Consider the following 25208-nt stretch of genomic DNA (forward strand, 5'->3'; position numbering starts at 1 on the left):
TAACCACTATCGCTCGAAATAAGAAAAAATACGAAATAAGAAAAAAATTCCAGGATGGAACGAGGTTCAAACCTGCACCCTCAGCGTGGGAGCCCAGTATTCTACCTCAGAGCCATGCCGGTGCTTGAAACTGCTTTGCAAAAACACCCTATACAGGCTTCATGTCGAGAAGGAACCACATTAGCATATGTAATGTAGCGTGGTAGAAGAGTAAAATAACAACCAAGCGTCACAGAACGCGAATTCTGTAACCACGCGTCACACAATGCGAATTGCGCAACGAGTTGGTTGTTGAATGTTTCCAACCCAAAGGGCTCTGCCATACTTCTTCATCGTCATCAGCCACAGCATCAACAAAGTGCACATAATGCCTTACAGGTGTTTAGCGGGTACCACGGTTCTCCGCAGAATGACGAAAAATTGCATAGTGACTGCTTCCCTACTTCACAAAAATTATGATGATTTATAGCGTAGTGGGTTCCTCGCAAGTGCACTTCTATTGGTTGCCAAGGAAGCCTATAAATAAGGCTCCCATGATCCATTTCCTCAGGGTCTCAATAAATTCCCTCTCTTTATCTCTTTCTCACGTTAGCGTATGTTATAAAGCGTGGTGGGATAGTGAAATAACGACCGGGCGTCACACATTGCGATTAACGTATCTAGTGGGTCCTTTAAAGCTTCCAACCCATTACAAAAGGCTCAGTCATAATTCTTCATCGTCATCAGCCGTCGCAACAAGAAACTGCGCATAATGCCTTACAGATGGTACCTCGCTTCTCCGCAGAAGGACGATTAAAGTCGTGGTGGGTGCTTCCCAACTTCACAAAAATTATGATTTGTGGCGTAGTGGGTACGTTGCTAGTGTACTTGTATTAGTAGCCAAAAGAGAGTTTATAACGGGCTCTAGAAATGCCGCTCTTCGAGCTTTCGCTGTGACTGTGCTGCGCTTTCCGCGGAAGCCTGGCGTTCTTTTTTTTTTCTACATCGTTTTTTTTTTCTTTTTCTTTTTTTCTCTCAGATCATTGACACTACTTTGTGCGACTTCTCGAAAGCAGGACACCATCGGTGGTTGAATAGCAATCATATATCCATAGGACATTTCTTCGTGAAGCGATAGCAGCGCGAACTTAAATCTAACATACAGCCAAAGAGGCACACTAGCGCTATAAATTTCGTCAGAGCTGCCACCTGCGCATCGCGTCATCGCTGAACTTTTCGCCACTTCTTTCTTCTGCGCTGCCCTCCTTTTGTCGTGCGTACAATACGCACGTCATAACACGGGACCAGAAGCACTCCTTCCTCACTCTTTCCCACAACCATTTACTTTAGTCTTTACTCTGCACCCATAGCTGTTTCACTCCCTTCCCTCGAACCGCTGTCGAGGTTTCCACCAATGTGTGAGACAGTTCACTGCCGTAATAATTATTCGCGGAGTTTTACGTGCCAAAACCACGATGCGGCTATGAGGCACGCCTGCAGTGGAGGGCTCCGGAAATTTCGACCATCTGGTGTTCTTTAACGTGCACCTAAACCTAAGTACACGGGCCTCTACCATTTCGCCTCCATCGAAATGCGACCGCCGCGGCCGGGATCGAACCCGCGATCTTCGGGTCAGCACCCGAGCACCGTAACTACTGTACTACCGCGGCGGACAGTTTAATGCTGTAGTAGAGGTGGTAGAGGTTTGAGGTTACGAACGACGGTGCCGTAGAGGGAGGGGAGAGAGAGAGAGAGAAAGAAGAGAGAGAAAAGAAGAGGACCATCTTCTCGAGAAATTAGTACCCACGGCACCGAGCGCCAGGCCGGGGTACCTCTCTCCTCCATTAGAAGACCCGGTAGGTGCCCGGCGGCACTGGGAATCGAACCCCGTACCTCCCGCATTGGAGGCGATCGTTCTAAACAACGCGACCGCATTTGCGTTCACTGCCCCTTCTCATAGCTGCACCCTCCTTTTCTCGCCATTTCTCGACAACACGTCAGCGTTCACTCACTCCCTCCGCTAGCTGTCTCGATCAAAAACCCAAGCGTACGCCCACGTGGGCGCACATTGTTCCGCTGCGTCAAGCGCAGGTTCTCGAGAAAAAAAGAAGGCTCTATGATAGAAGCGGTGTTTCAAGCGTTGTGTGCACACAGCTTCGATCTGCTTTGCCGCCAGCGCTTCGTGCGTCTACGTGCTTGTTGTTCTGGCACATAATAAAGATAAAAAAAATAACTTAAGTGGAAAGGGGGTGAGAGAGGGGGAGGGGGCGCTGTTATATGCACATCCGTGCCGAGAGAGCGTGTGTCGTCCCTCCACATGTGTATTCGTAGTCTGCTTGTAGAGCGTACCACAAGTGCGTGCGCCAGTGTTTGAGTGCTCGAAGGATATACGACGAACCTGACGGCGGCGAGGCAAGTGATTCGAGGTCCCTTTTATTTTATTTTTTTTCTTTCGAGACTGCGAAGTGGTGTGGCGGTGCAGCAGAAACTGGTTTTTCCTCAACGCGTTGCACTCTCGACAAGCTATTACACGCTTTCGGGAAGGTAGACAAGAGGCCTGCCTTCCACGGCGTGCGAGAGAGCTCTTTAACCCAACGCGCTTTGTTTTTCCTCTATAACATATGTATTTTGTTTGTTTGTTTGTTTTTTTTTTTACTCGCGCAAGCGGTGAATGACACGGTTTGGGTCGTCGTGTCGATAATGTTGTATAAACAAACAGGTGGCCGCTGTTGGGGACGCCAGGTTTACAACGCAAGGACGTCTCAGGTGCCTTTATGTTTCTCGATAACATCGTTGAGAAAAGAAGCAAAAAGACGTAGAATGACGAGGCGTTTTTTTTAAAATTTATTTTATCGTTGCGTTGGTTGACGGCCTGTGATGATTGTAAAGAAAAGCGTCCGACAACGCGATTCCAGATTAAAAAAAAAAGAAAACAGTTCATCGGACAAGTTTATCCCTGGCCTGGCTGGCTGGAACGAGCTTGTCGCTTATAAAACTCGCACGTGTTAAACACGTGCGCAGTGCGGAAACCGAATGAGAGCAAGAACAAAAAAAGCATAGTAGTTGTTCGACGCAATTTACAAGCATTGAGGCGCGCGGAAAGAAAATCTAATGTCATCCGGAGTCGCTATTCTTTTATATCTACTTCGGGAAAGCGCACGTGTTCGCTCAACGAACAGCAGCTGCACCGCGGCTTCGCATTTAATGCGACAGGATCGCGTTCGTCGCGCCTTATATACGCACTTTCTATACGATTGCTTATCGCGTGCAATAGTCACGTGCGGTTGATTCAAGCGGGCAACCGCAGCTCTCAGACGAGGATGCAAAAATGTGGTAAGCAAGAACACCAAGACGCGCTGGTCAGTCGATTACTAGTCTTAACGCTAACACGCTATATCAGCAGCTTTTTTTTTTTTTCTGAGCAGGTTATCAGATTGGAACGCACTTCCCCACCATGCTCTCGCTACCACTAGTAGCCATAAATTCATTACAGACATTTCTTCATTCTTGTCAAATTAATTTCTTTTTTTTTTTTATAAATCGTTGCCTCTCATATACATTCTGTAAAATGCACCCACTTTTTTTTTTATTTACCAATGTTATTAGGTTAAAATGTCCATCACCTCTCCACAGTACCCTACCCCTTATGTAACACCGTTGATAAATATAAACCGACCTGGGGCCCAATTCACACACACACACACACACACACACACACACACACACACACACACACACACACACACACACACACACACACACACACACACACACACACACACACACACGCACGCACACACACCACACACACACGCACGCACACACGCACACACACACACACACACACACACACACACACACACAAAAAGTTCTCTTTCGTAAGTGCGTTTTTCCATTGGTCAGCCGACTTCGCTAATGATCTTTCCTGCATCATGATTGACTTAAATATTCTCTTACGAACATTTTTAGCGTAAGACCTTTTTGTGAATACGGTCCCTGATCTTCGAATACGTCAGTGATCGACTCGCGTAAGCTGTTAGGTACTTTGGATTCTACGTGTAATGTGGCTTAAACGGCTGCTTCAAATTTTTGCGTACAGCCAGGAGCTCTTTACCCAAAAATCATTACTCTCGCCAAAATGGTTTCCCTGGCAACACGCAGTCTTGTAAATGTAAATGACGTACATACAAATGACGCGGACATGTGCTGCCGCCTCGTTTGGGGCATTGGACGTCTCAGGTTGAGGGAAAGTATAACAGGGCACGTTCTATGTGAGGTATACAGAGATGTTCGGAAACTGGAGATCCTGAATGCTGCAGGTCTGTCGGTTTTTTTTTTTTTTTTTTTTATCAGCAGCAGGAGAGCCGTCGACGCTTTCTGCTGGACGCTATTTCTGTCGTGCGACGTTGGGTTCCAATTATATCCGCCTTTCCGCCCAGGCATTGCCAGTTTTTCTTTTTTTTTTATTTCCCCGATTTGCAGTGCATTCGCTAAATGTCGACGCGGTGGGAGTAGGGGGGGGGGGGGACTTTTTTTTTTACGTAAAAACATTTCACGTTGTCGAAGGGCCAGACAAAGTTGGGACTTCGTTCGCGCGTGAATACATTTAGTCTTTAGAAGACATTTACAATAGTGAGGGCGTATACGGGCCGATATGCATGAACTGCTCTGAAGGTTCGCGGAGATGTGCGCATGCCACAAACAAAATGTATACAGTGCTGAAAGGACTTCAAGTCTCCCGTTTATCCCGACCGCCTATCTTCACTGATTAAAAAGTTCATTGTCGTCTGTATTTATTGCCGTAATCGATACATCTAGCCATCTTAAGATGCCTGCAACTACACAAAAAAGTAATTCAGGCAGCGAGGAAATGATTCCGTTTCACTAATTTTTGAAGATTTTTCGAAAGCACTTCTTGAAACAACCTGTATTTTAAAACACGAATAGCCCTTTCTCATCTCTTTTTCAACTTGTCCTGTTAATTATTACAACTCCATAACAACTCCCTCGCTGCTGTCCTCCATTCAGGTTTTATAAGGTCCGGTCAGACATTTACTGCGCGGCACGCAGTGATTTTCTGCATATCTACTTATGAGAAGAGTTCATTCAAACGACCCCTTATTATTGCTGAAAGTGTACGCACGTCGTTTGCTAAAGTTAACGGCAAAATGACATTGAAGAAGTTTTGCCGTGTGCTGGGTAAATGGGGTAAAGGGAATAACAGTAAATACTAACAAAAAGAGAGAGAGAGAGAGAGATGCAAACGAAAAATAAGGAAGACAAGACTACGTGAGTGCGGTGTAGAGCACGAAACTTTTCAATGTTAGTCTCGAAATCCACCTTATACCTCAAAAAACGCAACAACGCGTTCAACGCCTTCAATGCTGAGCACGGTCTCGATCAGTGTTCTAGGTTTTACTTTCTTTCGACAAAGGGCGATTTTCGAGGCTGAAAAAAAAAAAAGTTCCTTTCTGGGAGCACTGAAACGAGGACATTCGCAAAGATTGCATGTGTGAGCACGAACGTTCACACGGCGGGTATACAGTCTTTCCTTTATTGATCGTTTGAATTGAATTTAGGGACGCGTCATGGATGCGTCGACGAGGTTTGAAAGAGAGAGCTCGAGGCGCCAGAGATAAACGTGCAGGAAGAGTTGGGCGATGAGGGAGGTGCTCCGTGGAGGACGCAGCCGAGGGGAAAGCTCGATAAATGAACGACCGCTCGGGCCGGAGAAAGAAGGCGAAAGTTGCAGCGAGTTATAAAGGGAGAAAGATAAAACCACCACCGTCACGAAGGAGCAAAAAGAATAACATCGCGTGGGGAGCACGCCTAAGTGAGAGAGAGAGTGTGTGTGTGTGTAAGAGGATGAGGAGAGGAGGGGCTTCCGAAGAGAGCGAGTGGGGCGATGCAGACAGAGGGTGTTGTGCAGACGCGCTGTCTCAAAACGCTGTAGAGTGACGCCAAGCGACGCAGTCTGCGTCGTCTGCTACAGCTATGCGTCTGTTTTAGCCGAAAGGGCCAAAGTCTCAACAACCGAACTATTGAGAATTGAGTACAAGAAAAAAAATTCGATCTTTACAGAGGAAGTTGCCACGTGATCTTATGACGGACGATAAACACCACACTGGTTTCAAGTGTTAAGTAAAAAAGAAAGGGGGGAGGGGGTAGAGGACTGTTTTCCGTTTTTTTGAAATCATGCGCTCCTGTTTGAGGCTTGCCAAGCAGTCGTTTCATAGTGGTAAGGAGGGGGGGGGGGGGGGGCTGGCGTTGCAGTGGTGGTACAGTGGCTAAAGAACTTTTCGATCCACTGTAGCGGTGGTTAACCGATGGACACTGTTAAAGAGAGAGAGAAAGAAATATCAAGAAGTTACACTACTGCATCGTCAAGACGGGCACCGCCCTAGCCTGCCTTCACACACGCGGCTCTATCTACCGCGGCTCAAATTTCGCACACTGAGGGATTCCCATCCTAACGTAGAGCGTCACGGGTGGTCAAAAGCTCGCAGTCGGCAGCACGAATATACTTCGATGGCACGACGCCGCAGTCTTTTGAAAGTCCATGCACTTCTCCATCGTGGAGCTGCTTGGAGTGTTCACCGCACGATGAAAGCCTTTAGCTCTCTTTCGCACTTACTCCCTCTTTCCTTTTTTGTTTCTTTTTTTGTCTTTTACTGCAGCTAGCACGGTGATATTGATCGCCGGCGCAGCTACCACGCAGACCTTCTTTCTTTCGTTTTCTTTCTTGTACTTCTTCATTCTTTTCTCTTTCGCGGCGACAAGGCACCAGCTCCCTTTCACTTTTTTTTTTATGGACCTCTTAGGCCTAATTAAAATGACCGCTAGCCATAGCCAAGAGTCCACACACTATGGCGTGCCCAGCTCTCGGTTATATGACCGCATCGTACGGTCGCGGACTAACGGTTTTGCAGGTTACGTTCGTACTATGTATATGATTACAGTTTTTACTTTCCAGCGCTTGAATGGCGTATTCTATAACGGAGGGTCAGGCGCCTTACGAAGCAACGGGATTGTGTTTCCACAAGCTCCGAGATACCGGTGCACGAGCTCGGAAGCGTCTGTTTCGTTTTTCTTTGTTCTTTTCTTTTTACTCTTCGCGAGCTTGAAAGAGAAGACGAGAAGAGGATCACAAAAGTAAATGGCCCTAGTCGCCACTTCAGCAGTCGCTTTCAAGAAATCTCACATGGCGATATTGCTTGGACGCATACCATGGAACAATTAATCGGCTTTACAAAAGAAAAAAAATTTTTCTGACAAACTGGTATCTCTGGATATGTATCGGTCGTTTGGCCAGTACCTTATGTAGCGATAAAATATTATGTAAAGCTAAGCAGATGGCTTCTAGGGACTAGGCAACGGCTTCCGCGGTAACGCACTTTTGATGTTCTATCGCCTCCCTTCACGCCCTTCCCCACTACGGGGCAGCAAACCAGAGTATGTAATGGCTCAGGGTGACCTGTCTGTCTCTCCTGCAAGTTAACTTTCTCTTCAACTTGCGTGAAAGCCGCGAGATCACAGAACTGTCGTGCTTTTCTTCTTGTTCGCTCTCTCTCTTCTTCTGTAATTCGTGCTACCAATGCGTCAAAGTCGGTACAGACCACCAGCAGCACCCAAAAGGTGCAGTATGACTTCGAGATATTGTCGCGTGGCGAAAAAGTCAGACCAGACCCCGATGTCGACGACGCGAAATTAGTGTCGCAGGAAACTTACCGTAGGAATCGGTGGGACTCGTACGTTCGACCATGTATCTAGGTGTAAAACTGCGCGGCCGAAAGCACGTTCAGGCATTGGACACGGGCAAGACAAGGACAAAGTGCCCGCTGCAAAGGCGCGTGGATCCACGCACTGGGAGCTCATTCGCCACGCGAGCTCGCAGTCACCGGTCACGAGCTGCGCTTGCTGTGGACCGCCGCCCTTGGAAGCGTTCGGGACCCGGGCTTGTAAGAGAACTCCGCCCCCGGCACGACCTTCTCTGAGTTGCAATGGCTGCGGCGACCGCGAGCGCACCGGCTGCCGCGAAGAGCACCGAGTCCAACCCCGCCATGGACGTCGAGGTCCACTACGGTGACCTGCCCCAGGATATGATCAACGAACTTCGTGACGTGGCCACCAAGGCCATGAAGGACTCCAAGGACTGGGCTGACATCGCCACCACCATCAAGACCGCCTTCGAGACCAAGTATGGCCCCACGTGGTTCTGCGTCGTGGGCAAGGACTTCGGCATCACAGGAACCTGCGAGATGAACCGCGGAGGCTTCGTCTCCATATCTGGGGTGGCCGTCGGCGTCTTCAAGTTCAAGTAATGGCTCACTCTTGTCTTCTCCACCGCTGACGCGCATGGGCAATCCACCGAAAGCTCTCCTGGGGCCGCTGGGGACTGCACGCATTGATCCGGACACGCTGAAGAAGAAAAATTGTGGAGAAATATAACCCGACTGTTTCTCAGCTCAAAGCTTTCTTTGTCACGTTTTATTCACGTAGCTTTATCTCCGAATAAGAGAGCTGAGCTAGTTGGTACATATTCATGTTAAAAGAGGGATGTGCACGGACACAAGAGAAGTACTGGCGTTCGTGGTGTCTGAAACCTCTCTTGTGTCCGTGTTCGCACGCCCCGTCTTTAAACGTGAGCTTTAGCTTTGATTGGTGTGCACGAACAAAGCTGTAAACGTTGTCAGCCGGGCCGTCACTCCACGACGCAGGAATCCCCCGCAGACTAGCATTTTTCCCAAATAGGAGCTTGGGCATTCCGACGCCAGGCGGATCCACGATCGCCGACGTTGCCGTTCAAAATGGCGGGCCAAGATCGTTTTGTTGTGTGTTCTGGCTGCTGAAAAAAAAAACGACTCTTCAGGATGCGTTGGCTTGGATGCTTTTGTTGCAAACGCCGCTAGTGCTTGCGTGAGTACTGTGCTTTTAAATGTTCCGGCTGCCTAGTGGTCTCGCCCAGAGGTGTGTTTTCAGTCGAGCAGCTCCGAGAAGTCCGATTCCCCGCCGAGCGAGAGCTGTCTGTCAAGCCTTTTCTCTTACCACGGGCCCACTTTGTATTTGTTTTACTTTCTCCCTTCACTCGATTTCGCATTAAGGCCGATTAAAAATACCGCAGTATTATCGGTACTCCCGGAAACGACTCGCAGTGTCTCATGATCTCCGTGTAGGCCGTCCAAAAAAGTTTATTCCTTCTCTTTGTCCCGTACACTGCGGTGTCTTTGTCAAGCACGAGTACCATTTTGCGGTCCCCGACTTTGCGGACGCTGCTTGCAGCATCGCTGCCGAGTCTGGCACGATCCCGTGCAAACACTAGTGCGAGTGCGTGCCTCAAATTTGGTTTGTTCTCTCACTCCGCGCACCGGTGGCCGCAGAGCCAAGGCCCTTCAAAGTTTTCACTGTTTTTGTTTTGTTTGCTTTCACGCTTGATCGTCTTCCGAATGGGCCGTCGGCTACCGCCCGTCACCCGCCTTGTGTTTCTCTTTTACTTCCACGGATGAGAGAAAAAAAAATGAGAAGGAAATTCAGCGCGTTAACGTTTTTTGTGTTTATCCTGGGTCGATGCTAGACTGCAGTGCATGACCGTTCTGGGCATTTAATTGCTGCGGTCGCAAAGCCGCGGGTCTTGCGAAAACGGCTGGGAAGCGATACTACGGACGGCATCTCGTTGCGCGCTAGCTTGCGTTACTCAGTGGGGGTCGCGTCGCAGTGGTGGCCTGTGCATCACGCAGTTCGGATCCGTTTTAAGAGCATTTCCTCCAAGTGTTTACTTTTGTTTTCGTCTCCTCCTCACGTTTCTTTTCTATTTTTCACCGACAGTGCAGCAGTGTTTGCTTTCCTCGTGCGCAAGCGTGCGGTGTTAAGAACAAGTGTTGTTTTCCTTTTCCTTTTTCCTTTTTTTGTTTGTTGGTCCGCTTCGTTTTTGAGGAGCTTATTAGGCACGGAAAAAAATAGTTCAAGGCGTTAGCGCGAACTTCTAATCATCCTTTTTGTGGTATTATTTTCGAGCAGTGTTCTTGCGTAAAACTGTTCGATTGAGCAAGTATGGTGTTGGGAAAAAAAAAAAAAAAACAAGTTACGAAGTCTCGAGCAAGTTTGCTGCGTCCGTTTTCTGACGTGCAACTCGATATTGGTGCAACGTTCGTTTACTTTCGTGAGAAAAAAAAAAGTAGCAACATAAAGCTGAGGTGGTTTCGTCGTCGGTTTCCTGTAAGTGCGACTCATACCCTCTGCTGGGGAATTGGCCAAGACGGGGTTTGAAAGATAGTGAATAAAAACAAACAAAATCAAATTGTATGTAAAGTAAAACTGCGATACGTTCTAAGGAATTCAGCAAAAATCTTAAATTAAAAATTTCTGAATTGCTGTGCGGACATTCCTGTGACCATGCCCTGCAGAGGAGGCTTCCTTAGACAAAATATTGCCACCAAATTGTTGGCTGAAAAGTTTTCATTTTTTGTAGAAGTGTGGTATTTGAAAGCACAGCTACGAAAAAAGACTCGTGTTTATGCACATACCGCACTTTACTCCAATCTTTCAGGCTAAACTATTGGAGTGTTTTAGCTTTGCTTAAATTAGCTTCAACTCTGTCATCAGCTTTAACTGAATGATTATGCATTCTTGTGTAGCCCTGCCTAATTTGTGACATGCTTTAGAAGCATTGCATTCTTTCATGCCTAGGCATTTATGGCTCATTCATTTGGCGTGAGGTCTTGAAGGTTTAGTCATAAATTAATATGCTGATGCCCTCACTCTGGGTCACAGATTCCCCTTCTGCGTCTAAACCTCCCGTGAAACAATAGACGGTACTCCAGCAGAAAGTGAAGTACAGATTATGAACACTGCATTGTTAAGTCAGCCCACCAAGTCAACTTTCGTCTTTGCAGGTCTGCTTTGGCTTTATTATTTGTTCATTTCTAACAACCAGTGCAGCAGTCCGCCTTAGAAACTGTGTGCAGAGGCAGATGTTCACTCTGTGTATGATTAAAACTAAATGAAAAGTACTCCTTTCATCCCACATTTGTTACTCAGCCCCCTCTTCTCCTGCCTTTTTCCTTTCAAGCGGTCATGAAGCGGGAGACATGTTCTGTAGAAATATGTTTTATTTTGGACTATTTTTTTCTTCTATCATCCACTCGTATGTGTGTTGCGGCACTGCTATTTCTGGTCTCGCACCTTATAAGAGTGAAAAATGAAATGAAGTGTCAAAAAAACAAATGTAAGGCCTGGAGGTCTAAGAAGTAGCGTGTAAAGAGCTCCATGCTTTCACAAATTGTGCCAGTTTTAGTTTCAGCTGTTGAAAATGAGTACTACGCTTTTTAAGGGGCCATGGCACAGTCCTATAAATCTCAGTTCATCATTCAAACTGAGAGTAGAGGGCTCAAAATGGTTAATCACACCAAAAACTGGGCCCGGAATGCACATTTTAACTTTAAAGTTTCAATTTTATAGTGCTGCCTCTAAACTCTTACCATCCGCAGGGACTGCTGTCTTGGCATGCACCGTGCGACATGAGAAAATGAAGAGTCGCCGTTATGTCGTCTGCTTTCAAATCAGACCCAAAATACTGCAGCAAACTGCCGAGATGCACGCAGAAAAAAAGTCTGTGGCAGTCATGATGTTTTCTAGCTTTTGCAATCACTTCCTGTTTTTGCTGAGTACGAAAGCACGCCCTTCGAAAGCACAGTTTCTGTTAGCCGAGTGAGACGTTTTCAGGGGTTGTCGCTTTATCCTGTCACCGCTAATCGTTGCCAGACTCCTGTACGGTTCAACTGCAACATTTAATAAAAGAGGTCAAATACAAATTTTTCTACCACGCCAAGTGTAGATACCTTGCTTTTGCCATCTTGTTGCTGGGTGCGTATGGGTTGATGTGCAATGCATAATTCGACCTCTAGAAACGTAGTTAGGATCCTTCGGGAACTTGACACCCGAGTTGTGGTTCGTTTGTCAGTCCGTGTCTCTTTCTGTGTATCTAACCTCTTTTGCTCCAACTTGGGTCGCTGGGTAGTTCTTCATCTGATGGGTAGAAGATCAGGCTGCTGGTCGGAGGGAACTGGTTTCGAAAGCAACCGTCAGACCAACTTTGGTCACTGGGCATGTGAGGTATGTGCCACTCTTCAGCGAACCCCTTTCGCATTCAGCTGGATCATTTGCGGTCACTCTGGACACATCCTTGTCGTATACCTCCCGACTCTTGCCCCATTCCTCTTAGTGGGTAGTATGTGCCATGAAAAATGGAACATCATCATTTTTCGATGTGCGCTGATTTTCAGTAGACCTCTTACGTGGCAACCTCCAACATTGTGTATACTCTGTGCCAATGGGTGTGTGTGCTGCCCTTCAAGTAGCACAAAGTGTGTTTTCATGTGCCACATCAACATGGCCACATTTGTATTTTATGAACGTTTTTCCAGCTGACTTGGATGGCACGGTATGTGCTACTCTTCAGTGACGAAAAATCCTTTAAAGGGGCCATGACACGGTCACCCAAAAATTGGTGGTTTTCAGCGAAAACTACAAGTAGAGGGTCTATTATGCCTATACAGAATTCAAAAGTGGTCCGTAAAAGAATATTTCAATGCAAAACACGCCCTAGAAGTAGCCGGATGTAAACCCGCCCACCGCCGGCGACCGCCATTTTGCGATGGTGCGTGTGTCGTCATGTGCAGCACGGTACAAAGCTATCGTCTTCTGCCAAAGTTTCAGCTGCTGCAAATGGTTCAGTTTCATTTCCAAGCTGAAGAAAGCTAAAATATCTCGATATCACGTCCAGCTGACCACGGAACAATAACATTCGCCGCAATGCAGGCGCTTGCACAGCTAGCTGCTTTTTACGTCACGGCTCACGAATGCACCAGTGTTGCCTGACTCTTGGGCCACTCGCGTGTTTATAAAAATATTCGATTATAAATTAAGTACTCCACCAAATTCGCTAAAATTTCGCCAGCTTGTTTGTGAATGCACAAGGATGAATCCACATAACATAGATTATGATCGAAAATTGGGTGTCATGGCCCCTTTAAAGAGACCGACAACCGGTCACAACATGTGATTAGATCCTGGTAAAAATGAAAAGACAGTGAAATATAGTGGCAGATTCCAGCATCCTTTTCACATTGTGAGTAGGATTTATATTTTTAAATTGTGTTTAAAAGTAACAAAAACCAATATGTTGCGCAACCTAGCGGAAGAGCCTTGAAGTTGGATTATGGAGTCGATCACTTTTTGCTGGACGTAGTCACGTAGTCTGATGCTGTCATGTGCACCATAATTGGTCCTGAAAATTAGATTATCTGTATAATTATGTATCCCCGCTCTATTTTGTGCTGCTTACGAGGTAAAAGGAGTTGCACAGTGAGAAGTGGCGCTGTCTTCGCGGTAGCCAGTGGTACACGTCGAGCCATGGCATATGTGTGCAGGGTGCACGTATGCACAGCAAACCGCCGTGCTCAAACACGAACCACTATCTTACTATTTGCAGCATGGGTTGTCACTTCTGTCTACGACTTCGTATTTGCCGCATATGGAAAAATTCTGATTACAAATGTTTCATGACGTTTTCCACGTTACTATTTCGTAATTAGACACCCTCACCGGTAAGCTATCCGTTGCACAAAAAAAAATGGGCGCCATAAAAATTGGTTGTCGGTCCCTTTAAAGGCCTACAGAAGGCAAATAAAAATTCATATCAGAGTGAAAGGTCAATGTTTGAGAATGTCTAAAACGTCAGTATTATCAATAGCAGTGCTCTAGTAATAGAGAAATTATGGTAAGTGTAGGACTGTATGTGCCACCAGTGAAATGCTTTGGAACGAGCCCAATGATGTCAAGAGTCCCGAGTACAAATTATCACTAGTATTCAAGCTACTTATGATAAAAAAAAGAACATTCTGAGCATTGCTAGACGTAATAAAGTGCTGCTCGTGCATTTCTGTTTGATTCATGGATCAAAGAACTTGACGTTACAGTGAAGAAAGGCGCAGGTTGTGCAAAAGTTCCGTTTTCGCAGGGCTGTGCTTGGCTCGTGCGGTCGAGTCTCACTGGTAGTTTCGTTATGTACTGCTGCGTGTGCCTTGCATGCTCATGAAAGTCGCTCTAACGAAAAGTTCGACAAAATGCTGTGTCCATGTGATTTTGTGTAATGTGCCCTTCAGAGCAGAAACCACAGCATCTGCTGCCAGGCAGTAAAGGTGGGCAACGTTGGGCAAGGCAAATGCTATGTCAGGAGGCCTTTTCAGGCGCGCGATATGGAGTGCGCCAACGCTGTGCGGATCACTGAAACGTGATTTTCATTCAAAATAAGCATTTCCTTGGCACGAAACAAGCACTACGAGCTTTCTGGAACGCTATTTCAACCATCAACGTCGACTTAACATTTGCTTTTAGTGGCTCTTTAAAGTGTCCGGTTTGGGCAGAATTGAACCCTGCATCACATATTATACATGTACAGGGGTGGTCAAAAGTTCCCAGGCCGCAACGCCCAGCCAAGGAGCAGCAGCTCGCAGCTATCGGGGCGCTGTTATCGCAATCACGCCTTGGCGCACGCTGGCGTCGAGCGTGTTCGTGGAGGGGGGTGCGCAGCCCTCTTCCTTTGTTGTTCTCGTTCATAAGAAATCGAGGAATAAACATGGTGCGTCCTGTTCGTTCACTGTTTGATCTTCGAATTGTATACTTCTGTGCAGCGCTGCTTATTCCGCTAAGATGTTCCAACTAGCCCCAACACAAGCTCTTCTGAATGCATTTCGGGCTCCGACCATACAGCGAATTGGCCTGCGCAGACGTCTGAGAGAGCTCCCGCAGTGCCAATGGAAAGTTGAGCGCATGATATTGCTCTCCAGGATGCCAAAAACCATGGTAATGGGTTTGCTAGACGGTGTCTATAGGAAATGTGGCTGCAAGCATGATGCGTCACTTTCCGGAACACTGTCGCCCCGCTACACGCTGCACATTATTCGAAGAGCGAACAGTGAGGCAACATGACGCACCAAGTTTATACCTCGCTTTCTTATCAAGGAGAGCAAGAAAGGGAGAGGGATGCAACCCTCCCCTTTCCACGCACACGCTCGACGCCAGCGTGCGCCAAGGCGTGACTGCGATAACAGCGCCGCGATAGCAGCGAGCTGCCGCTCCTCGGCCGGGCGTTGCGGCCTGGGAACTTTTGACCACCCCTGTACATGTGTATACACGTATACCTATATACCTGTGCCCACAGACTTGTAGGACAGTGGTGTCAAGTGGTTAAAATGAACATGTGAACCATGAAAGGAGAATCAGCTGAATGCTTTCTCTTTTTCTTGTTTTTTGTTTTAATGTGGTTTAATTGTACAAGAAAAAGTTATAAATCCTGAAATTCAAGCTTTTGCTGCTGACGACATCCTAAGCTGGCATCATGAGTTTTCTCAGATTTTAAAAATTTTCTTTTTTGCCACCGCAGGTTTCATATTGCATTCAACACTGCCATCTCATAATTGTATCAGAAGATAGCTTTGCATTGTAAGCGTAATGCTTTCCATTTCTTGGAATTTTATGCTGCCTGTTCTACCCAGCATAAATTGATGCCATCTGGGCTAAAAGTATGCACAGCAGAGTTATTGTACCTGAAGATGACTTTACACATCTGCAAACAAACATTGTGGGAGCAAACTTTGCAGTTAGCCTGGTCTCTGCTCCATCCAACAAAAGTACCTGTTCACGATGTAGCAACAAATGCATGCATCACTGAGTTGGGCAAGTGCCTGCTACCTTTCACAATGTTGTTGTAGACAAAGAGGAAGAAAAAGAAAGCCTACCCTGATAAATCTTTTTGCAGTGCTTTCATGTGTCACAATTCCATGAGTTATTTATATACAATTTTTTCTTTTTCTTTGTGAGGTCTAGTGCTGAGCTGTCCCAAACGCATTTCGGTAAAAAACAAAAACAAAGGAAATTGAGCCTTCATTCTACAGTTGCAGCAACTGTGTTCAGTCACCAAACAATCATGATTCTAGGTAAATGGGAAAAATTTTTCTCGTTGCCTCTTGCATGACGCTATAGGAAGTTAGGTGCATTTCGTAGAAAACACGAAGTGCTGTAATAGCTGTATCTTTAGCTGTGGAATAATTCAAGTGTGAGTGCACATCTTTCATTCATAGTTCTGCCTCTTGTTCAGCCCATTTTTATAATTACAAGGACTCATCTGTCTGATACAAACTCTTACGGATGACGCACTAGGTTCCCCGGCCAGCATGTCATCATAAACTCTGAGAGCTGTGCATGCTCTGATGCGTTTCCTAAAAAGCAACAGACATGAGAAGGTGCTTATATAGACACCCTCTGTTTACTGCACTGTATATGAATCCTTTCTCTTTCCACTTCAGTTTCTTGTTCCCTTTCGTCCCTTTGTGCAGGTACCGAAATGAGTGTCCATCTCTGTGACGTTGCTGTTGTTTTCTGTTGCTCTCTCGGATCCGAATTCACTGACCACTCCGGTATCACACAGGAGTAGTGCTTTGTAATGGACGATTTGTAAAAATGTTTCTGCTCACATGGGAGCAAAAATTATTTACTGAACAAATCACCTCGACTGTGGGCTAACAGAATGAACTGTTTTCGTTCAACATTCATCCCTGTTGTTTCCTTTCTTCATTCATACCTTTCTGTCTATGCACCACAGAGCTTACCCAGTGACAGGTTTCCCAGTAACCATGTGTGTGTGTGTAGAGGGGGGGGCAGAGTAACTATGAATACAACATTCCTGCAGTAATTTCTGAAAAAGTGATTGTGTTCATGCACCTTTGCTGAAATGGAGTGGGGGAATGCGCCTAGAGTAAGAAAATCAGTCTGTTAATGAGGGCTGACATGCTCAATACTCAAACCTTATGCATAAGCATTTAATGTTGTACAAAGCGCAGCTTTCGTACCTTGTCCATTTGTGTGTGTCTGTTCTAATATTTTTTGCTCTGTTCATCTTGGCCTGATGTATTGATAGAAATTTTGTAAGGTAGTTCTTTTTTAAGAGTTGTGTTTAGCATTATATTCTTTATATAGGTAAAAGATTGTGGAGCACCCATTACTCAATGCCTACTCTTGTGTCTGTAAGGTGTTTCTGAATGTTTAAATAAGCAAAATTCTTAGTGGGCAGATGATACTAAATATTGTCTCTACAGATGTATAGGGGAGCAATCTTTTGCTTCCATGCACATCCATTTGGTGTAAATGCACCATTTTGCTTGCGACATTTGCTGTAGAAGAATTTGTGGCTTTCGAGGTGGATAATTTCCTATCTTGGCTTTCAAGACTACTTGCCAAGCCTGAAAGGCAAGCACACATGGTGAAGCATACTGCATGGAAAGAGTCGGTCAGGCGGTTCAATTGCCGGCCAGGTCTCCCAGGCTAACCCCGCCTGTGGCAATATCATCACCACCACCACCCTTTTATGCAGCAGCTCCTCATAGCTGGCAGACATAACACACATCACACACAAAAACTGATAAAGCAAGACTGCCTCAACAAAGCAGTTTTTGTAGGTACGTGGGGCTGTCATAAATGCCAGACACAAGAAGCCTACTGTGAAAATGTCATCAACCGGATGTAGCACTGTTACCGTCTTATCTTCACCTCGGAATAATGCTTTCTCAGTATAAAATGTGCCCAGTACTGCCATGGAACTGAACATCTTGTGTTTCATGCACAAACATCTTGTGGTTCATGCGCAATCATGACATTTTGGACATGTCAAAGGTCTTGGCACAAAAGGAACAATAAGACCTCCCTGCACAGTATTGACACCACTACACACATTTATCAAGGGAGTCCCTGAGCCTTCCTCATTGTGGCCCCAAAATATTTCTAGCCTGCCTGGCAACGGGATGAGACACTACTTTACCAGTGAGAGCCAGATACACCTCTCAGAAAGCTCAACATTCGGTGTGAAAAGAAGGTACTGACTACTTTCTAGGATGCGAAGAAAATTGACTGACCACTCTGAAAATAGTAGGACAGTAGCAGGAGCATATTTTGCCAGAATTCTCCACAATTTATATGTAGCCACACTGAAAAAAAAAAAAAAAAAAAGCTATAAGAGTTGCTGACAAGTGGCAGTCCTCCTCCTGCATGATGATGACAAAGCGATCAAATCTGGTGTGTCTCGGGTTGGCCTCCAAGAGAGTGCTTCTCAAAGAGACAGTATTTTTTTTTTGTCAATAAATGCATTATTGCCAATTGTAGTAGTTTTCTTACTGAATTCAGCAGTTTTTTTGTGCTGCTTAGCATGAAAACTTGTGCCGTTTTGGGCAGAGGGTTTTTTAGCACTTTTCATGTAATGCTGGCTCCTTTTGTGGCAGTATAAAAATTTAATTTTTTACAATTCATACTTTTTGTGTCACAGACATACAGGTTATTTACATACTTGGGAAATGCAAGGGAATCGTCATCATCCACAAACTATGCTTAGCATTTGCCTCCATGCCTCCTCTGAACTCTAGCAGTTCTGGCAGTCCATAGCAGTATTATTACTCTTCACCATGTTTGCAACAACTTACTTTGTGAAACGAATCCAGTCAAATACATCAAATAATTCAAGAAGGAATGGCTGCAGCAGACAGCACTTTGATACTGGTCGATGGAAGTTCTAGGTGACTCCAGATGAGTGAATTGGCATAATTGCAAAGTGAAACTTTATGTAAAGTGTGTGCAAAGCGTGAAGATTCAGTCTCACTTGATGTTAGGAAGGAACATGTTGAGGTTTCTGAGCCATTTTCTTCCCGTAGGCAGGCGGACAATGTTGCAGTCGGTGAGCACCACAAAGGGGAAGTCTCAGATTTGACACACTGCTTAAGGGAATAGTGCACCCACTCTGCAATTGAAAATTATGTTGGCTTTCCCACAAGGTGTTTTTCTAAACAAAAACTCGTTCAAAAACCACTTTTCGCACTCTGAGTATTTTTTCCTCTCCCCATTCCAGTGATAGTCTGTCTTCCAATGACAGGTTCCTTGGTCACTGGGGGTCCCCTGAGGGTTAACTACGAGGCATGATAATATTGTAACAGGGTGCGTACAGGTCCTTAAAATCCTTGAAAGCCCCTGAATTTTAAAAATGAGTTTTCAAGGCCCTTGAAAGTCCTGGAATTTTTTCCCGTCCTTGAAAATCCTTGAATTTCCTGAGCAGTGCACTCTCATATCAACATTGCGACCTCCTGAATGTAGTAGATCGGCATGTTGACCTGACAAACTCCCCATTTCTGAAGCAGTACTGCGGCGCGAGCGCACATGGTTCCATTTTGCAGAACTGCACTGGAAAAAAAAGACCATCACAGTTTCGCAGCGAGCGCGAAGCAGTGAATGTGATAGCAAGAAATTAGAATGCCACACAAAGAATGGCAAGCAACTCTATACTTGCAGCGCGCAGCTCAAGCACAAAGGACGTGCAAACGAATGAATGACTGTCACAGCTCGACACTTGCAGCGCGCTGCTTAAACTCAAAGGACGCTCGAAAAGACCGCACAGGTATACACAGGACGAGTGTGAACTAACAACTGTCACAGTTGTTACTTCTTTGTGTTGAGCAGTGCGCTGGAAGTGTCGACTGCACAACCACGTGGAGCGTTGCCTCCGAGAGTGTGCACTGGCAGGTTTCTCTCCGGCCGTCCCAATCACACGGAGACAGCGTAATTTCAGAGGTGGGCGTGGCCGACTCCTCCGTCGCACTGCGCCGCTCGCCATTGAGGCATCGTTGAGGGTTATACATGCACCGGGCAAGCTGCCGCGCTTTTGGTGCGGCTTGGATGAGGCAAGCAAAAAATGGTCTTGCGGTACTGTATGACCTTCCACTGACTTGGAAATGGCAGCTTATTGTGTACAGCAGTACTGATCATGTTAGAAACCGCACAAAAACATAGATGTGCATTAACACAGTGTGCGCACGCACAGCTGTGACATCTAAATGTCCTCTCAGTTGCGCAGAACGCCAGCACCGTATCTATGCAAGGTAACCGCTCAAACGCTCAGTTTAAGCAGCATGAGCGCATTAAAAATAAATAAGGTCCAGCGCACGCTGAAGAGGGGCGCTAACTGAACCGACCAAACTTGTCACTCGGTATCAGCATAGTCCCAAAAAGTATTGAGGGACTATGGTATCAGTCATGCCTTCTTCTCGCGATGTCACCGCCACCGCGGGGTCTGTCACGGCCAGACAGACCTGCGGCGAAGGCAAAATCTGTGCTCGCATAGCTTTCCAGCCTCTCTAGCACAATGCTTTGCGCTCTCCTGATGGCTTCCTACATTTCCCTTCCAAACTACATTAAAAAACGCTCAAGCACGTGCTGCGAGAATTTTGCGAGTGCGCGGACATGCACCGCTAGCGCTCCTCACAGATGATGTCAATTGCATACCTTCTATACATTTATTTATCTTTGTATAAGTGAAGTAACATTACGCTGAATGTTTTGAATATGTTTGGTGAACTTCACCAAGCTTATACTGGAGAAATCTCAACCGCTGTTGTAAGAGTTCATTGTGTGTTGTGAGCTCTCTCATTTTTTGTTCACTGTTTGGGACTTGCAAAGCGATCCAGGCTTTTCATTATTATTAACATCATTGTGATATACATTTATTTATCTTTGCATAAGTGAAATAACACTACACTGGACATTTTGAATATATTTGGTGAAGTTCAAGCCTATACTGAAGAAATCTCAACCGCTTTTGTAAGCGTTCATTGTGTGTTGTGATCTTGAGAAATCTTGAGAAGTTATCAAGACTAGATGTCTTTGTTATAATTGTGATATCCATTTATTTGTTGTAAGTGTAATAAAATTAATCCTTGTTGAAAATTTTAGAGTGAGAAAATTCCAGCTTTGCATGCTGCTTTGAGTCCTTAAAAAAACCTGCGACAGGTCCTGGAAAGTTCTTGAATATCCTTGAAAACCTGTACGAACCCTGATAGCAATTTTTGAAAAGCATTTGTTGTGTTTGTGTGCCTTCACTAGATTTGAGGTGGGGAAGCACAAATAGTGAGAAAAGCTGTCTGAGAATGAGAGTTTTGGTTAGAAAAAAATTTAAGAAAAGCTGACTTACAGATTTTTGCTAATTTGGCCAATTTTAGATCACCTGAAGATCACCTGAGCAAGCAAATTTTTTTTCCCCTGCTGTTTCTTGCATAAACACAGTGACACACATTTTGTATGCGATTCTGATTATTGTCCAAGTTGTGCAGATTTCTGGCGCTCCTATTACGGGCTCAAGTTCTTAGTAATCTTGACAAGCATGTTTCCTTATTTCTAGCTAGCAACACTGGTTTAAAGACAACTCAAAAAAGGGCACAGCATCGTATTGTTGGAGTTCTATCTCGATCACCCTCGGTGACCTTTGTGGACATACTGATAATATTCTAAGTGCTCTTTTGAATGATAATGGAAGTTATTATAGTGCCTTTCAGTCCTGATTGATCTGATGTAAGCTCTGCTGACAACCATGAATATGTATCGTATTTTACAAGTTACAAATTTTCTCGTCTTGTTCATGCACCTCTGTGTTACTCATTGTGTATTGTCTAGTAGCTTGGTTGATATTTCTTCATTTGTTTTAGTTGCATACATTATGAATCACTTACTTGTTGCTTTTCTTTATAACTGCATTAAGCCAATGCAGAAACATTTTAGCCCATCTTCGGTTAACTCTGATGTTTTTAGTGTTATGCATGATATATATAGTCGTGATTCTTAAATAAGAGTTACAATAGTTTTATTGAAATATTTTCCCAGGCTTATAAATGAAGAAGGTTTTTTTTTACTTCAGGAAGCATAAATTTTCTCGAGGCCTACGGACAACATACTTACTTTTAACCTCCACTTTTAAAAAATTCCACGCCGAATCTTCTCTGGGAGTTGTCCAAGTGATGCGTGTGTGTTTGCTACTAATCACTTGCTGTTTTGTTGTAATATGACATTGGGTTGAGGAGAGTTGTGCACTCTTTGTTCCCGATGACGTTCAGCATCACGCACGTGCGTTTCCTGGACTGTCTTGATTAATGGCTATACCTGTATTTGGCTAGAAGGGAACTGTCTGCGACAGTGCGACACCACACCACAGAGCACTATACTGCACAAAAAGCTAAATGTGCTTGCTTGATTTTTCACAAGTGGCCAAAAGCTTGCAAAGAAAATTTAGGGCATCGTTTCATCTTAGTCCTTTTAGGTTGCTGAGGCAGCACTTTGGCAGCAGTTTTTGGCAAGCAACGAATTTCTTTTTACTCTGTTGCAACTATTCTAAGATAAAACTTTCTCAGGGATGAATTCGAAAACTGTATATCCTCCGGAATGGATAGTATACTACGTGCATCATAAAAGAGCCCTGCATCGAAATTTTGCCAGCCTAGTCTTGCAGTACAATGCATTTCTTGTATCATCTTGAAATGAATGCGGAAGGAATTTTGAATATCGGTGCAAGCAAACAAAAGTTACTCAACTTACAAATTCAAAATAAAAGCAGACGACAGATATTGGCAAAACTTTTACATCGAAAGCTGTTATGAGATCACAACAGCCGATTTTGGTGCTGTAGTTGTCCGTAGGCGCCATTGCCCGTAACCTCAATCACGCGTAATGAGAAAAAAAATAATCCGAGATCGAGTGGGATTTGAACCCCAGCCCTCCGCGTGGCAGGCGAGTATTCTACCACAGAGCCACGCCAGTGCTTGAAACGCCTTCGCGAAAAGACCCTATACAGGCGTCGCATCGGGCAATGAATCGCGTTAACAAATGTAGTTATAGTGTGGTAGAAAAGTAAAATAACCAGGCATGGCACTATGTGAATTGCATAACAAGTGGGTGGTTTAAAGCTTCCGACCAGTTACAAAGGGTTCAGCCATAATCGTTACCAGCCACAGCATCAACAAAGTGCACATAATACCTTACAGATGTGTAGCGGGTGCCTCGTTTCTCTGCAGAATGACGAGCAATGGCATAGTGGGTGTTTCCATACTTCGCAAAAATTGTAATGATTTATGGCGTAATGGGTACTTCGCAAGTGTACTTGTGGTAGTTGCCCAAGAGAGTTTACAACGGGCCCTAGAAAGGCTGCTCTTCCAGCTTTCGCTGTGACTGTGCTGTGTGTTCCACACAGGCCTGGTGTTTTTTGCATTTCGCTTACCCAGCCACTTGGCAAGCTGCTTCCAATCAAAGCTCGCCATACACCTTGTGGTACCACAACCATGTTGCACATAGTGACTTCTTACCCTAAGGTGCTGCGTACTTTTAGACGGTGTCGTTACCACCATGTGGGTCATTACGCCGACAACTGAAAACTACAGTGACTTTGGCAAATAACTAAGTTAGGCTAAGAGCGCAGTGAAGTTAGGAGTTTAGCCATAGAGAAATTATTGGCTTAGCACTGGTGCAGAAATGCAAAGTATGATAAATTGATGAAGATGGTGTTTCGTGCAGGCCATTTACAGCTGAACTTGCGTACAGCACAGAAAAAGATGAGGGGACAAAGAACCGACAAAGACGGTGTTCTTTGTCCCCTCAACTTTTTGTGCGCTGTACGCAAGTTCAATATGGAATACCCACTAGCCCGTACCGATACCCTACTTCGTTTTACAGCACTTCTTGTGTCACTTGCACACAAAGTGCAATTTTAATGCACAGATTTGTCACAGATTTTGGAAACAAATTAATGTATCACGTGCTTGGCTTTTACCGCTTTCATTGGTGCTGCAGTCATGATCAGGTCCCACAGTGAGCAAACAATAAAAACGTTAACACACTTGTGTTTTAAATTGATCTAACTGTATCTGATAAACTAAAGGCACCAGTTTTTTGTTCAGTTTAAAGCATATTATGTGATTTGAAGCATTTTTCTGGGTATTTATGGCGTGCAGATTAAGAAACAGTATTCCTGTCTGCAGATTTTCTGGGTGAGATTTTATGCTGCAAGTCTTCACTTTTATGCAGTACATATGCTTGACATTTTTGGATGTCCTTTATAAACCTGGAACACGTTACGCAGGGACTGAATGTGTTATGTCGGGGAAAGAATAAAACGCTGTGGGCTCTTGACAGTGCACGTTGAACTTTCTACATCTGTGCCGACGAGTTTCTTCTTTTTTTCCCCCCGCTCCAACACGAAACATGGCTGTAGATTTCTAGAAAGGTCGTATCAAGCTAGACGAGCATACCAAAGAGGTTAGGTCTATTGTATGGAGCCATCACTGGCATCTTGTAACTGGAAAATTTTTTGCTCTGTGCATACGTGTCAGCTCTACCTTTACACTTTTTAAATTGAGCCTACAGGTGTTTCAAGTTGCACATTTGTTAACGCGATTCCCTTGTGCAGAATTACCATACGCTTGCAGTATTGCATGCTTGAATGTAAACTTAACGTAAAGCCAAATACTTAGGGCTTTGAACAATTTTTTTTTCTTTTGTTGTACAGTTTTCAAGATTCTCACTGGTGTGACACCTCAGAAACGCTTGTTTTGGTTAACCAGCATATAAACGGAGCTTCATGGAACTTGCCACTAGCGGGGAAATGCCGTCAAGTTTCCATTTTCTTAAACGTAAGCATTGCATAACGCTCACACAGCAGAGAAACTGTCTGCTACTGTTTGCATGGCTGCCATTGATATCCTTTCAAATTTTTTTATTATTGCGTAGTTCTTTTTCTAACATTTCTTTTTATGTCTGGAAAGAGCAAGATGGATTGTGATCCGATTGGGTAATGCGACTGCTTGAAATTCACTTATAGCTGCTGCCATTCAAAGCGATATTCAGAGAGAGAGTGCCAGTGTAAATGTCCTAGCAAATATAGAATCTGCGTTTTTTGAGGATGCGAGTTGGGGTAGCCACAAGGTAGGTGAGAGTTCTCTGCTAAAAATTTTTGGTTTTGCCCTCCTCGTTGTAACGTAAGGCCAGGCAGGTGCACGCATCATCAATCTCTGGGTTTTTTTTTTTTTTTTTGTTTCACTTGCTTGCGTGCCGTGTTTTTTTACCAGCCACATCAGACTTCCCTGCTTCATGCACATTGCATTCCAAATGCCTGTTTCTATATGTCGCACCTTTTACACGAGCCAATGTGCACTACTTCCTCTTGTGTGTAATTTTTTTTTCTTTTTCTTAAACACAGCTGCAAAAATGTACTCACGTTTAATATTAACTATTTGATCATAAAACTACATGCCCTTATTATGGTTCTGTTTTCAAATTTATGTAGAAAGTTTACGTGTCATACCTTCTGTGAGACGACTTTA

General features: G+C 44.9%; 2 protein-coding genes across 2 annotated transcripts in view; both read left to right on the forward strand.

Annotated features, from left to right (window-relative positions):
• The first annotated feature begins 7754 nt into the window (after positions 1-7754).
• On the forward strand, positions 7755-8442 carry LOC119387752 (dynein light chain LC6, flagellar outer arm-like). Its single transcript, XM_037655256.2, has one exon. The coding sequence runs from the start codon at positions 7980-7982 to the stop codon at positions 8298-8300; it is 321 nt and encodes a 106-aa protein (XP_037511184.1). The 5' UTR covers positions 7755-7979; the 3' UTR covers positions 8301-8442.
• Positions 8443-8743: 301 nt separating this feature from the next.
• Positions 8744-25208, forward strand: part of LOC119386135 (zinc finger protein 609-like) — a 47626-nt gene continuing 31161 nt past the window's right edge. Inside the window, 1 exon segment of the mRNA XM_037653479.2 lies at positions 8744-8895. The gene's annotated coding sequence lies outside the window, so the exon portion shown is untranslated.

Source organism: Rhipicephalus sanguineus, chromosome 3 (assembly GCF_013339695.2).
Source record: "Rhipicephalus sanguineus isolate Rsan-2018 chromosome 3, BIME_Rsan_1.4, whole genome shotgun sequence".
Lineage (NCBI taxonomy): Eukaryota > Metazoa > Arthropoda > Arachnida > Ixodida > Ixodidae > Rhipicephalus > Rhipicephalus sanguineus.